Below are 12,910 nucleotides of genomic sequence, written 5' to 3' on the forward strand. Positions count from 1 at the left end.
TAAAATACTAGTTTCAAGCTACCCATGCAATTATGCCTATGAAGTGATAATCCAAAACACAAAATTTCAAATAAGCAAGCTTACTTTACAGTCATGGTAACTGGCAGAGAAGCCACACTGATTAAGCCAGTGTCGTTATGCCAAGGTGATGCTGGTGGTTTCAGATACAGGTTGAATCCACTTGTAATTGTAGTAGTGGTGTTGGTGGTAACAGTGGTAGTGGTTGTCGTTGAGGTTGTGACTAGAAAATAAAATAGTGTTGGTAAGAATTTACAGTATTAGTAAGAAATGAGAAGCTCATGTCAGTTAAGCCTCAGTCATTCAAGACATTTTTTAAAATGAAATATGGGGAGTCATTTGTTAATAAGAACTTGAAATCAAAAACATAGATTTCAACTCAACTCTGTTGCAATATGAAGTGATATAGTGCACAGCAGGCATCTAAATTAACCTTTATGCTGAAAATTAAAACTCCTGGAGAGATTCATTAAAATATAAAACATAACTTAACCAGCTCTATAACCATTAAGGGGATTTAATCAATTCTCAAAACTCTTCCCATAAATATTGAAAATGCCAGACCCAGATGGCCTCACTGGTAAGTTCTATTTAAGTTTCAAAGAAAAACCCCACAATTTTGCAATATACACAAAATTTCTGTACATATTTTGGATAAAAACACAACTATTTGCAAAGTAATTCTCCCAAATTAATTTGCCAAATCATAGGGTTAAATCATCAGACTAAATCAAGGATATATTCTAAATCTTAGTGTATATTGTAAAAGTGACCCACCAAAGTGGTTTTGGAAAAAATTAAACCACTGTGTTTTTGTCAATAGGGAAAAGTGCCTACTTCTCTACGTCTTAGCTAAGACTGGACATGCGTATCTGTCAACCTGGTTAGTAAAAGCTTCTCCAAGTTTTATTTACATAGCAGAGATTTTGGGTTGTTTTACCCCTTCTAGAATGCCTTTTTATAGAGTAAAACTAAACAGACTTCACAGCCTAAGTGCTTTGTTTCCGACTTTTGGCTGTGGATCAGATGTAAGCTCCCAGCCTCTGCTCCAGTGCTGTGCCGGCCTGCAGCCATTTTCCCTATCATGATGGCCATAGATTCTAACCTTCTGAAACTCTAAGCAAACCCCAAGACATTCTTTTATCTATAAGTTGCCTTGGGCATAGTGTCTTACCACAGCAATAGAAAAACAACTAAGATATTAATCATAATAATTTTTAAAAACCTCACAGCTAAAGTTATGACAATAAACCTTAAGCAAAGCAACTACTGATATCAACCGTCATCGATGGAATCAAACATCGTGATTATTTTTAAGATGCAGAAAATCCATAGCTTCTATTGGCAAACTGAGTCAAGCAGGCTCATGAAAACATCAATTTCTTTAAAATGAATAAAACTTACTTGAGAGTTCCTGGGAAGCCATACAGGCAGGAACATTTGACATTGTAGGAAACATGGTACTTGAATTGTCAGTGGTGGCCACAGTAGTAGATGATAGAAGCAACCTAAAAATCAGAGCAGCAAGGAAAATACAGTGACTAAAAAAATAACTCTCCACAAGTAGAGCGCCAGTGCAAGATTCATTTGCATTGGGGAAATATGAGCAAAGAATGGAGACGCACACAACTACAAATAAAAGGTCTTTGGTTAAAAAAGATAGTAGCAGAAGTTGTATTTTAAAAATGCTCATCAGTACTGCCTGCTAACAGCCTTCTAGCGACCTCACTGAAACAGTAAACAGATAAGAAACATCCCCTCCCTGGAAGTGCAGCATAAGAACTCCTGTGAAACTGTTTGAAACCGGTGAAAGTGGTTTTTAAAAAATGTAAACTGCTGGAAATTATCCTAAGGGGATACAGTGACTGAAGAAAGCTTTCTTCAAGAACATCTGTTAAAAGTCAGTGGTCTAACAGTGATGGGCTACATATGGCATATGAGCCATAACTCACTGCATTCCTCCCACCCCCTTGCTTGCCTTTGTACAAATAACACTCCAGATAACAGTGGCTTAGTAGATGGGGTGCTCTCTGGCTCTGGATCTGAATCAAGGGAGACGTGGCTTCCATGAGAAAGCAAGCAGCCAGCATTCTCATCATCTCCAACACGGATGTGAAGGGCAAAATTCCTGGTGAGTACAGCCAAATCTTCTGGGACTTGTTTCTTTGAGCCAGTTCCCATTCATAGGATAGAAACTTCATGCCAGAAGGCGGAGAATAGTAGGGATTCAACCACCCCACTCTGATCCTGTTGCCTAAGCTCATTCGCAGCTCAAAGTTTCCCATGTGAAGAGGCAATCAAGGCCAGTGGCTCTTACCACTGCGCAGCACCCAAAGCCCTGGGTCAAAGAAAGATTCTGCCCCAGAGCTAACTGCTGGTCCTAAGAATAGAGAGCTCCAAAATTCCCCCACAAAGAAGTGACTTTTTGTAAAACAGAGCATGAAGTAGTTTCAGTTGAAGGAGTTCCTCTTAGAAGGTGAAGATTTGGTGGTAAGTGATTAAATGGTGAGAGCTTTATGCTAACAAGAAGTTAGGCTCTTGGCGCTCTAGTCTACCAGAATTAACAAGGAGGAATTAAGCATTGTTGTATGCTATAGCACGATCAAATCTGGGAACGACCAAGCTAAATGAAAGAAATACGCACAAAGGCAATGTACTGCATGATTTCAATTGCATAAAATGTCCAGAATAGGCAAAGTCATAGACAGAAATGTATTAGTGGTTGCCAAGGGCTGCAGGGGTGGGAAGGGAGGTGGCTTAATGAAGGGTGACTGCTAACTGGTTACAAGGTTTCTTTTAGGGGTAATGAAAATGTTCTCAAGTTACATTCTGGTGGTGGTTGTATACTCTGTGGCTATATTAAAACCCACTGAATTGTACAATTTCAAAGAGTGAATTGCAAGATGTGAATTATATGTCAATTATACTGTTATTAAAAAACACATTATCATCTCAAGAGAAGAAAAAAGCTGCATTTGACAAAAGCGCAATGCCCTTTCACGATAAAAACACTCAACGAACTGGAAAGAGAAGGGAGCATCCTCAGCTCTTACTAGTGGTTTTTAATAACATGAAATAGCAAGGCTATTTATTCTGCCATATGTTGTAAATAGTCTCCTAACCCAGTTTGTCAATGGCTTCTAATTTCTTACTATTCTATAAGTAGTCAAACGTTTCCATCATTTCCCCCTTTTTATAGTCTAATCTAGGTCTCAAAATTATATTTTAAAAGACGTAAGAAAAAGTGCTGAATCTAATTTTAAGAGAAAACTGTAAATTGTAACTACATTGAAAGAAATTTCACAAAACAGATGACAAGTACTTCAAAACTATTAACACTTTACTAAGTACCAAGAAAACATCAGGCAGCATCATGGATCCCTAATGAGAGTGAAGAGTGGTATGGTTCCTATGGGAAATGGATGGTCAAAGTTTTAAATGTTACAAATGCATCTATCATTTGAGATAGAAATATTCTTCAGGAAACATATCCATAAAGAATGCAAATACAGCCACAAAATACATGTGTGCGTAAGTCAAAGAACTATATACCTAGAAGTGACTAACTGTACACTTAAAATGGTAAAGTTTTTTAATGTGCATTTTACCGCAATAAATATGTAAGATGTTCTTGTGTACTTGTGAAATGCCACATAAAATGATACCCAGGGCTAGAGAGATGGTGAAGCAGGTAAAAATGCTTGCCACCAAGCCTAAAGTTTCATACCCAGGATTCACACGGTGGGGTGGGTACTTCATGGAAGGACTAAATGGATTCCTGTTGTTCTCAAACCTTCACACATGTTCTATGGCACACACATACACACAAATACATAAATGTAATAAAGATCATATCCACTACATTACTGTTTGCATCACCAAAATGAGGAAACTAATACAACAATTACCAAGGGAGTGGATATACAAATTATAATACATCCGGAACATGGAATACTATGATGATATTAAAAAGATGCTGAAGAGCCTCTCAATGATGTGAAATGAAATCAGGTTTAAAAGGTTTCAAACAAGTATAGTATAAAATTTACAAGGGGAAAAAGCAGGGTACACACTAGGATATAGAACATATTCTCCACGTCTGAAAAACATGGGAGGTTGGAGCCTCCGGGATGGCTCAGTACCGCAAGGTGATGGGTGATGCAAGCCTGACAATTTGAGTTCTGTCCCTGGAACCCACTTAAAGGCAGAAGGAGAGAAACTCAAGAAAAGTTGTCCTCTGAACTCTCCCTGCAATCCATGGCGTATGTGCCACCCCCCATAGTAACGATAATAATCATAACTTTTAAAGGTGAAAGGCTAAGAACACAACAGCAGTGCTAAGCTGGGAATGGAGAATGCAGAGGGGATGCAGCGCAGAGGGGGTGTACTACATCTATTTGTAGTATTTATAGTTTTATTTTGAAACCATTTGCCTATATTATTTAAGGATTAGACATAAATACATGTTCTTGTAGCCAGTGTGGGAAACATTACTTACATAGTTTCATATTCACCTATGCCCTTAAAATATTTATGGACTCTATTTTCTACCTTTAATTCATACAATATTTCTTATGATTAATATTTTAAGCAAACAACAGTTAGCCAGCTATTACAATTCATTTATTCATTATTTTGCCCTCTCCCCCACGGAACTGAAATACCACCATCATACACACAGGCTTGTTTCTGTGTCTTAAAATATTTCACTGATTTTTTTTCTTCCTGTGCCTGCTACATAATAGAATCTCAATTATTACAGCCCTAGAATTATTTAAGTCTACATTACATAACATTTTAAACTTACAGGAAGAGCATCAACTCATGCATTTTGATGTATTTTCCCGAAACCAATCCATCATTACTTGCTTAACACAACATCAAGAACGGAAGGTCTCCTGCATTTATTCCTACACTTGAATTTTAGAAAATTTCAAGTCCTTTGCTCCTTTCCTTCTTCCCCAAAACAACTATGGCTTCACCAGAATTGCATTGGATGGATAGATTAACTTGGAGGTAAATATCACTTTGATATTACCGAGTCTGGTCATTCAGTGATGCTGCTCATTACTCAGTGTATCTTCCATATATCTCAGTAAAACTGTTGCTTTCCCCATCTAAGTCATGCATATTTTCCAAAGCTTATTCCTGGGCATTTAATAATTTTGGCTGAAGTTGTTAATGGGCCTTTTCTTGGTTGTATTTCCCAACAACTATTGCCTAAACATAGTGAAGGTATTGATTTTTATATTATTTATTTTGTAAATGGCCGTATCACTGAAACTTCTTCACTAGCTCTAATTAAATTTCTACTTGATTTATGCCCGTATTTTAAAAATCCTGATCATTTATCTCAGATACTGGCATAATTTCAGAACCTGTCCTTAAATCACACACCCAAAGATAACTAAGGAAGCAAATATCATTTAACATGGCTCACTTTTAAGTTAAATGAATCTTACTCCAACACAGAAAAGGGTTTAAGACACAAAACCTTCTTTTCCTCATTAGAACTAGAGCAGGATTTAACACGGCACTATTGACAATTTGGGTCTGATTATATGTGGTTAAGGAAGACTGTCCTGCACAACATAGGACATTTATTGAGCGCTACCTGACATGTGCCACTCCCGTGTATATACTCAAAGGACTTTAGATCCTCCTGCAGTCTTATCTTCACGCCATGTTCACTGATGCTCTAGTCACGAGCTAGGAAACCGAATTAATTTGGATATCCATCAACTGATAAACAGAGAGGGAAAATGCAGTACACACAATGGAATATGACTTAGATATGAAAAGGGAAAGCATGGAATTTGCAGAGAAATGGATAGCACTGGAAAAAATATATGGAGTGAGATCACCCAGGCCCAGAAGTGGCAAATGCTGCGTGTTCTCTTTCATATGTGCGTCAGAGTTCTGGACTGCTTTGCATTTTAAACTTTAAGTACAAGTTGAACCCAGGAAATTAGAAAGTGGCCAATAGGAAGGGATACAGTAATGGAGTGGGGAGTTGAACGCAGGAAATTAGAAAGTGGCCAATAGGAAGGGATACAGTAATGGAGTGGGGAGTTGAACCCAGGAAATTAGAAAGTGGCCAATAGGAAGGGATACAGTAATGGAGTGGGGAAAGTAAAATACAGGTAAAATCCAAGTAGAGAGAGGACACTGAGAGTGGAAAGGGTTCAAGCAGGGAAGGTGGAGGGAACGTGGGGAAAACCAGGGGGCAAGAGGCAGGTTAACCAAAATGAAGGGTGTATGAGAAAGCCATATGGAAACCTACTACTACCATGCATTCCAATTAAAAATCCAAAAAAAATGTAATAGGGATAGTAGAATTCATGTAATATGTGAGAAAATGTGGTAAAACGTACGATTAGAGGTTTAAGAATTAATGGGATTTAGGGGTGGGGGAGATGAAGGGGGTAGGGAGTTGATAAAACTAAGAAGCCTTATGAAAATCCACCACCATTGCCTAGCTAATTATAAAATAGAATTTTTCTGAAAAAGGAGTTTGAAGAGTTGGTCCCACCATGTAATGGTTAGCATTCTGGATTTAGAAGAAAAAGGAGTTTGAACAGCAGTATCCTGCATGGGTGGACAGTGCTGCTCCCAGAAGACAAAGGATACCAAACAAAAATTTCAGAGAGTTATTGTTCAGGAAGAGGCTAGAGGTACCCAAAACAACACAGACTATTGCCATTGTTCTTGGATGCCCACCATAACGACTGCTAAAGATACCACATACTTTGGTTGAAGGACATAAAGAAATCTATCTTAAAATGACCAGGAAATTTCTTCCCTACTAGCTAGATTTCATAGTGCCAGAATGTGCTACACAAGACACTGGAAAAAAATATTTGCCAGTGGTCTTACCTGGCAATGGACCCCGAATGCTGCAATACCAACCTCCCAGAGTAAGATGCAATTACTGGGCAATAGTGGCATGAATATTGGGGTTAGCTGACCACTTTCAGACTGAATCTGAGTTCTGCTCCATAGAGGGAATTCATGTCAGGTACTGTATACCCGGTTAAAAGCCCATGGCTTAGGAGGTCCTAAGCTCAAGAGGGGACACCTACTATTGTTACTTTGTTAAATGTTCATATTGTCAGCCTGCCTTCTAAATATTTCTATTTGTACCCAAAGACCTGGGCTGCTCTTAACCTTGGTCAGAGAAGCTTCCTTTTACAGTGAGGAGCAGGTAATAAAGTCACAACTGGTCAAAGTACTAAGAAAAACTAACTGTGAGTATTCAGCTCAAAATGGAATATTCATACCAACCTCCCCATCCTTAATGCTCAGTGAGCAGCACTGGAAAGGGGGCAGAGAGAATGTAAGATCTAGAGAATGGGGGGGGATTAGTATTGTGAAATGCTGTCTTCGGGAAATTGTTGCGGGAGGTCCTCCCACTCCTCCAGCCTATCACCGCTGAGGTACCAGCCCACTGGGGCGTGGTTTCTCTCCCTTTAAAAAAGCAGCCACTTCCCTCTCCTCTTCTCTTCACTTCCTGCTCCGCCTGCAACTAGACTCCTTTCCTGGTTGCATAGAGGGCTGTTGCCTGGGACAGTGATCTGTAAGTTTTTTCCCCTTTAAATAAATACCACCCTAATAATCATAACCCCGAATTGGTGTGGCATTCTTTGCGACTTACGCCCTCATTTTGGCGGTTTGGTTTTAGAACCTCTCCTTTCCCCACTCGCAGCCGCGAGTTCGGCTTGGCGGCCCCAAGTTCGGCTTGGCGGCTGCGGGCTTGGCGGGCGCAAGTTCAGCTTGGCGGCCGCGGGCTTGGCAGGCTCTAGTTCGGCTTGGCGGGAGCCCTCCCCTTCCTCAGCCGCCAGCGGCCTTGGACTCCCCACGTGGATTTAAACTCCACAGGCCCGCGTAGTCTCTGGCCGCGTGGTTTGCTCTTTTCTGAGTCATTTTTAAATCTCCCTTGCAAGTACAGCTCTTAAGTGGCACGAACCAGAGCACGTGGTTGCTGAAAGCTGCAACCCCTCAGGGTGACTCTGTCACGTGGAGGCCTAAGCGGCTTCCAGATTGCTCTTCTCTACCCCTGGATTCTGGGTTTCTGGTTCCGTCTCAGGAATTGATTTAATTACATTTACTTTGTTGAGAAACTTGCATTTTCCAGTTTTTAACATCTACTAAGGCACTGAAACAGGACCATGTTTTCACCGCGACTCTGCAACAGCGCCACCTGCTGGATAATAGGTAATATTGCAGTTTTTGTTTCTAACGCAAATTTTACTGCTTTGTTTTCACTAATACAATGGATTAGTAAATTTATATTTACTACTACAATGAATTACATCATACAAGGTTTATATGATTATGGGGATACCTTAATTTGCTTGTTACTAGCCTTCAGTTTTCTTTTCCATATTCTATCATTAAGGAAGAATATGGCACTCCTAAAAATGATAGAATCTTTACAAACTAATAATGAACAGAAGAATATGGCACTCCTAAGAATGATAGAATCTTTATGAACTAATAATGAACAACTAATTGACAGGATTAAAATTATTGAAAATCAGAGGTTATCTGAACAAGTGGATACTATGACAGACAAAATTGATTCCATATCCAAGGGTATTAGAAAGTTACCTGAAAGGGTTCAGGCTGTTGAATTTGACATTCAGACTTTATCACAAAGTTTTGATAAGGTAACAGACAGAATGTACCTCCAAGATGGGAATCTACATGATATACAAGAAAAGTTTAAGGAGGACATGTTATCTTTGAAGGAAAAAATTAAAGCTTTGGAATCACAGGTGCAGAATGGGGACCAAAAAATTGATACCTCAGTGAAATCACTGGAAATATATACAGGTCAGGAGATTCAGGATTTAAGAGAGACAATGATAAAAAGATTTGAAAAGATTGGGGAAATTATTGCAGCTGGTGAACAGAGGAAGGAGGCACAAGGACAGGATACAAGGCCTCCACCAGCTATTAGAACTGGCTTACCCAGGGTTCTAGCGACATACCCTATACTTAATTCTGAAAAAGCATCAACTTCTAAAGGCTCAAAGGGAGTCAGAGAAGCTAGATGGACGCCAATAGCAATAAATGATCTGAAAGAAATTAAACAAGCTGTTGTTAATTTTGGCTTGCACAATGCATATGTAAAGGAAATGATAAGGACTTGGGCTTCTAATGCTAGAGCTACTCCCCATGATTTCCATCAGTTAGTGTCTGCAGTTTTAGATAATGGACCTTCCTTGATGTTTGGAATTTATTTCAGAGAAGAATCCAAACATATGGAACAGCAAGGAAGAGCAAAAGGTATTGAGGTTTCCCAAGATCAAATTCTTGATGCAGGAGAATATGCTGATCCACAGGTCCAAGCTCTTTATGACGATGAAGTACTGTGTCTATGTCACCAAGCAGCTTTAAATGCTTGGAATAGGATACAAGATCCACCAAAAAGGGTTGAATCATATACCAGAATTAGGCAGGGACAGAGAGAACCCTTTATTGACTTTTTGCAAAGATTAATTAAGGCTCTGGACATAGGTGTAACAGACCCAGAAGCTAGACGAATACTTCTTGAATCTCTAGCTTTTGAGAATGCAAACATAGAATGCAAAAAGATAATTGGGCCTTTAAAATCTAGATCAGCACCTATGGATGAATGGATTCAGCATACGATGAATGTTGAGACGTTTAGCTATAATGATGAATCTTGGGTAGGAGAAGCGATTTCCAAAGCAATGAGGAGACATCAAACTGCCAGGTGTTTTAATTGTGGTAAATTAGGACATTTGCAAAGGAATTGCAGGCAAAGAATTTCTAGGAATAATATCTCTTCTGGGAATGACAAAAATAGGAGACCTCGGCCTTCAAGTATATGTAGGAGATGCGGTAAAGGCAGGCATTGGTCCAACGAATGTAGGTCAACAACAGACAGATGGGGCAATCCGATATCATCGGGAAACTCCTTGGGGGGCCTCTCGCAGGCCCCCAAGCCAACAGTGGCCCAGTCATTCCCAGTTACAGTGGAGAACGTGCCTCACCAAGAAAATTAAAAGCTCCAATTTCTGCTGTAAAAAGTAATACTGGTCTAAATGAAGAATTACGTGTGGAGGATGAGTCAAAAAACCCAATAGGACAGAGTAAACGTATATTTTGGCAGACTTCTATTAATGATCAAAGACCAAAGCTAAGAGTCTGTATAAATGGCACTTTTATTGAAGGCTTATTAGACACAGATACGAATGTAAGTATCATTACCCCAGAATCTTGGCATCCGAATTGGCCTCTTCAAGAGGTAGATGTTCAGTTCCTGGGAATTGGAACCCTATCTCGTGTAAAACAAAGCACAAGATGGGTTGAATGCATAGGGCCCGAAGGGCAAATAGGAAGACTAAGGCCATATATAGCCAATATTGCCATAAATTTATGGGGCCATGACCTGCTACAGCAATGGAATACCCAGATTAACATTCCTGTATTTCCAGGAACTCATAATTCTGGGAAGGATATGATGAGGTATTATGAAAAAAGGTCACCAGCCATTCAGGCTGTACAAGAACATACAGCAAATACCAAACCTTTAGAGGTACCAACGGCCCTACCTTTAAAATGGCTAACTGAAAAGCCAATATGGACCAAACAATGGCCTCTAGCTGAAGATAAACTACAGGCATTGGAACAGCTGGTGCAAGAGCAACTAGATGCTCACCATATTGAAGAATCAACCAGCCCTTGGAATTCTCCTGTGTTTGTTGTAAAAAAGAAATCTGGTAAATGGAGAATGGTGACAGATCTAAGAGCTGTCAACAAAGTAATTCAACCTATGGGCCCACTACAATCTGAAATTCCATTGCCTTCTCTGTTACCAAAAGGATGGCCTCTTATAGTTATTGATTTGAAAGATTGTTTTTTCACTATACCGTTACAAAAAAAGGATAGAGAAAAATTTGCCTTCACAGTGCCTACTTACAATAATTCTCAGCCTAATAGGAGATATCAATGGACTGTCCTCCCACAGGGTTTGCTCAATAGTCCTACACTGTGCCAATATTTTGTAAGTAAGCCATTGGAAATAATTTGTAAACAATTCCCCAAGTCCATCATTTATCATTACATGGATGACATCTTATTATCTGATTCAAATAAAGATACTTTAGAAAGGATGTTTGAAGAAGTAAAGAAAGTCTTGCCTAGGTGGGGATTACAAATTGCCCCTGAAAAGATTCAAAGAGGAAATTCTATTAATTACCTAGGTTACAGAATAGGGTTAGAGAAAATTAAAACACAAAAGGCACAAATTAGGAGAGACCGGTTAAAGACTCTTAATGACTTCCAAAGATTGTTAGGAGACATTTCCAGTCTACGACCAGCTGCTGGGATAACACCTGATCTAATAGTAAATTTAAACAAAACCTTAGATGGTGATAAAGATTTGAATAGTCCAAGAGAACTGACAGCTGAAGCAGAAAAGGAACTGACAATGATTGAGGAAAAATTACAGGAGGCACATGTGGATAGGGTGAACCCAAATCTTAGCTGCATCCTAGTCATATTGCCTTCCAGAATTTCTCCTACAGGGATTCTAATGCAGAGGGAAGATATTATTTTAGAATGGATATTTATACCTAATAAACCAAGTAAAAAATTAAAAACTTATGTGGAAAAGGTCTCTGAATTAATTATAAAAGGTAAGCTGAGACTTCGTCAACTAGCAGGTATAGACCCAACAGAAATTATAATGCCTTTTACTACTGAAGAAATAAAAAAGTTATGGGAAGACAATAAACCATGGCAAAGAGCTTGTGCTAACTTTTTGGGAGAAATTAATAGCAACTATCCCAAAAGTGATAGACTTAATCTCATAAAAAGAACTTCTTGGATTCTTCCTAGAATTGTACGTGATGCTCCAATAACTGGAGCCCGTACGTTCTATACTGATGCAAATAAATCAGGGAAAGCAGGTTACAAGTCAGATGAGTTGAGTAAGGTGGAACACAGCCCTTATAATTCTGTCCAGAAGGCAGAATTATATGCCATTCTTATGGTGCTAAGGGATTTTAAAGAACCTCTTAATATAGTTACAGATTCACAATATGCAGAAAGAGTTATCTTGCATATTGAAACCGCTGAATTTATACCAGATGACACAGAGTTGACTTCATTGTTTATCCAGGTACAAGACATAATCAGGAACAGGCTTTGTCCGATGTACATAACACACATCCGGTCCCATACAGGTCTGCCTGGTCCTCTAGCCCAAGGCAATGCTGAGATTGATCAATTGTTGATTGGAAGTGTGTTGCAGGCCTCGGAATTTCATAAGAAGCATCATGTCAATAGTAAAGGCCTAAAGAAAGAATTTTCCATTACTTGGCAACAAGCTAAGGACATTATAAAGAGATGCCCTACTTGTTCTTTCTATAACCAAACACCGTTGCCTGCAGGGAGTAACCCAAAGGGTACTAAGAGAAATGAAATCTGGCAGATGGATGTGTTCCACTTTATGGAATTTGGTAAATTAAAATATGTACACCACACCATAGACACGTATTCAGGTTTTCAATGGGCTACTGCCCTGAGCTCAGAAAAGGCTGATTCAGTAATCACACATTTATTGGAAGTTATGGCCATCATGGGTATACCTGCGCAAATAAAGACAGATAATGGTCCAGCATATGTATCTAAAAAAATAAAACGCTTTTTTGATTATTATAATATAAAACACATTACAGGTATACCAAATAATCCTACAGGTCAGGCAGTTATAGAAAGATCAAATCGTACTATAAAGGATATGCTGAACAAACAGAAAGGGACCGAAAATACACCTAGGAATAGATTACATAATGCTTTATTAACCTTGAATTTTCTTAATGCTAATGAGAAAGGAACGACAGCAGCAGAGAGACAT

The 12,910-nt window shown here is 39.0% G+C and overlaps 1 protein-coding gene across 1 annotated transcript in view; it reads right to left on the bottom strand.

The window, feature by feature from the left end:
* LOC121437259 (nuclear pore glycoprotein p62-like) overlaps positions 1-12,910 on the bottom strand; it is a 73,627-nt gene that overhangs the window by 36,856 nt on the left and 23,861 nt on the right. Inside the window, exons 2-3 of the mRNA XM_041637120.1 lie at positions 1,423-1,526; positions 85-241 (exon numbers count right to left, since the gene is read on the bottom strand). Of these exons, the coding sequence (XP_041493054.1) occupies positions 85-241; positions 1,423-1,477 (212 nt within the window). The 5' untranslated portion in view covers positions 1,478-1,526. The remainder of the gene's footprint in view (positions 1-84; positions 242-1,422; positions 1,527-12,910) is intronic.

Source organism: Microtus oregoni, unplaced genomic scaffold (genome assembly GCF_018167655.1).
Source record: "Microtus oregoni isolate MIOR12 unplaced genomic scaffold, Mior012 000050F_ref0000143, whole genome shotgun sequence".
Taxonomy (NCBI): Eukaryota; Metazoa; Chordata; class Mammalia; order Rodentia; family Cricetidae; genus Microtus; species Microtus oregoni.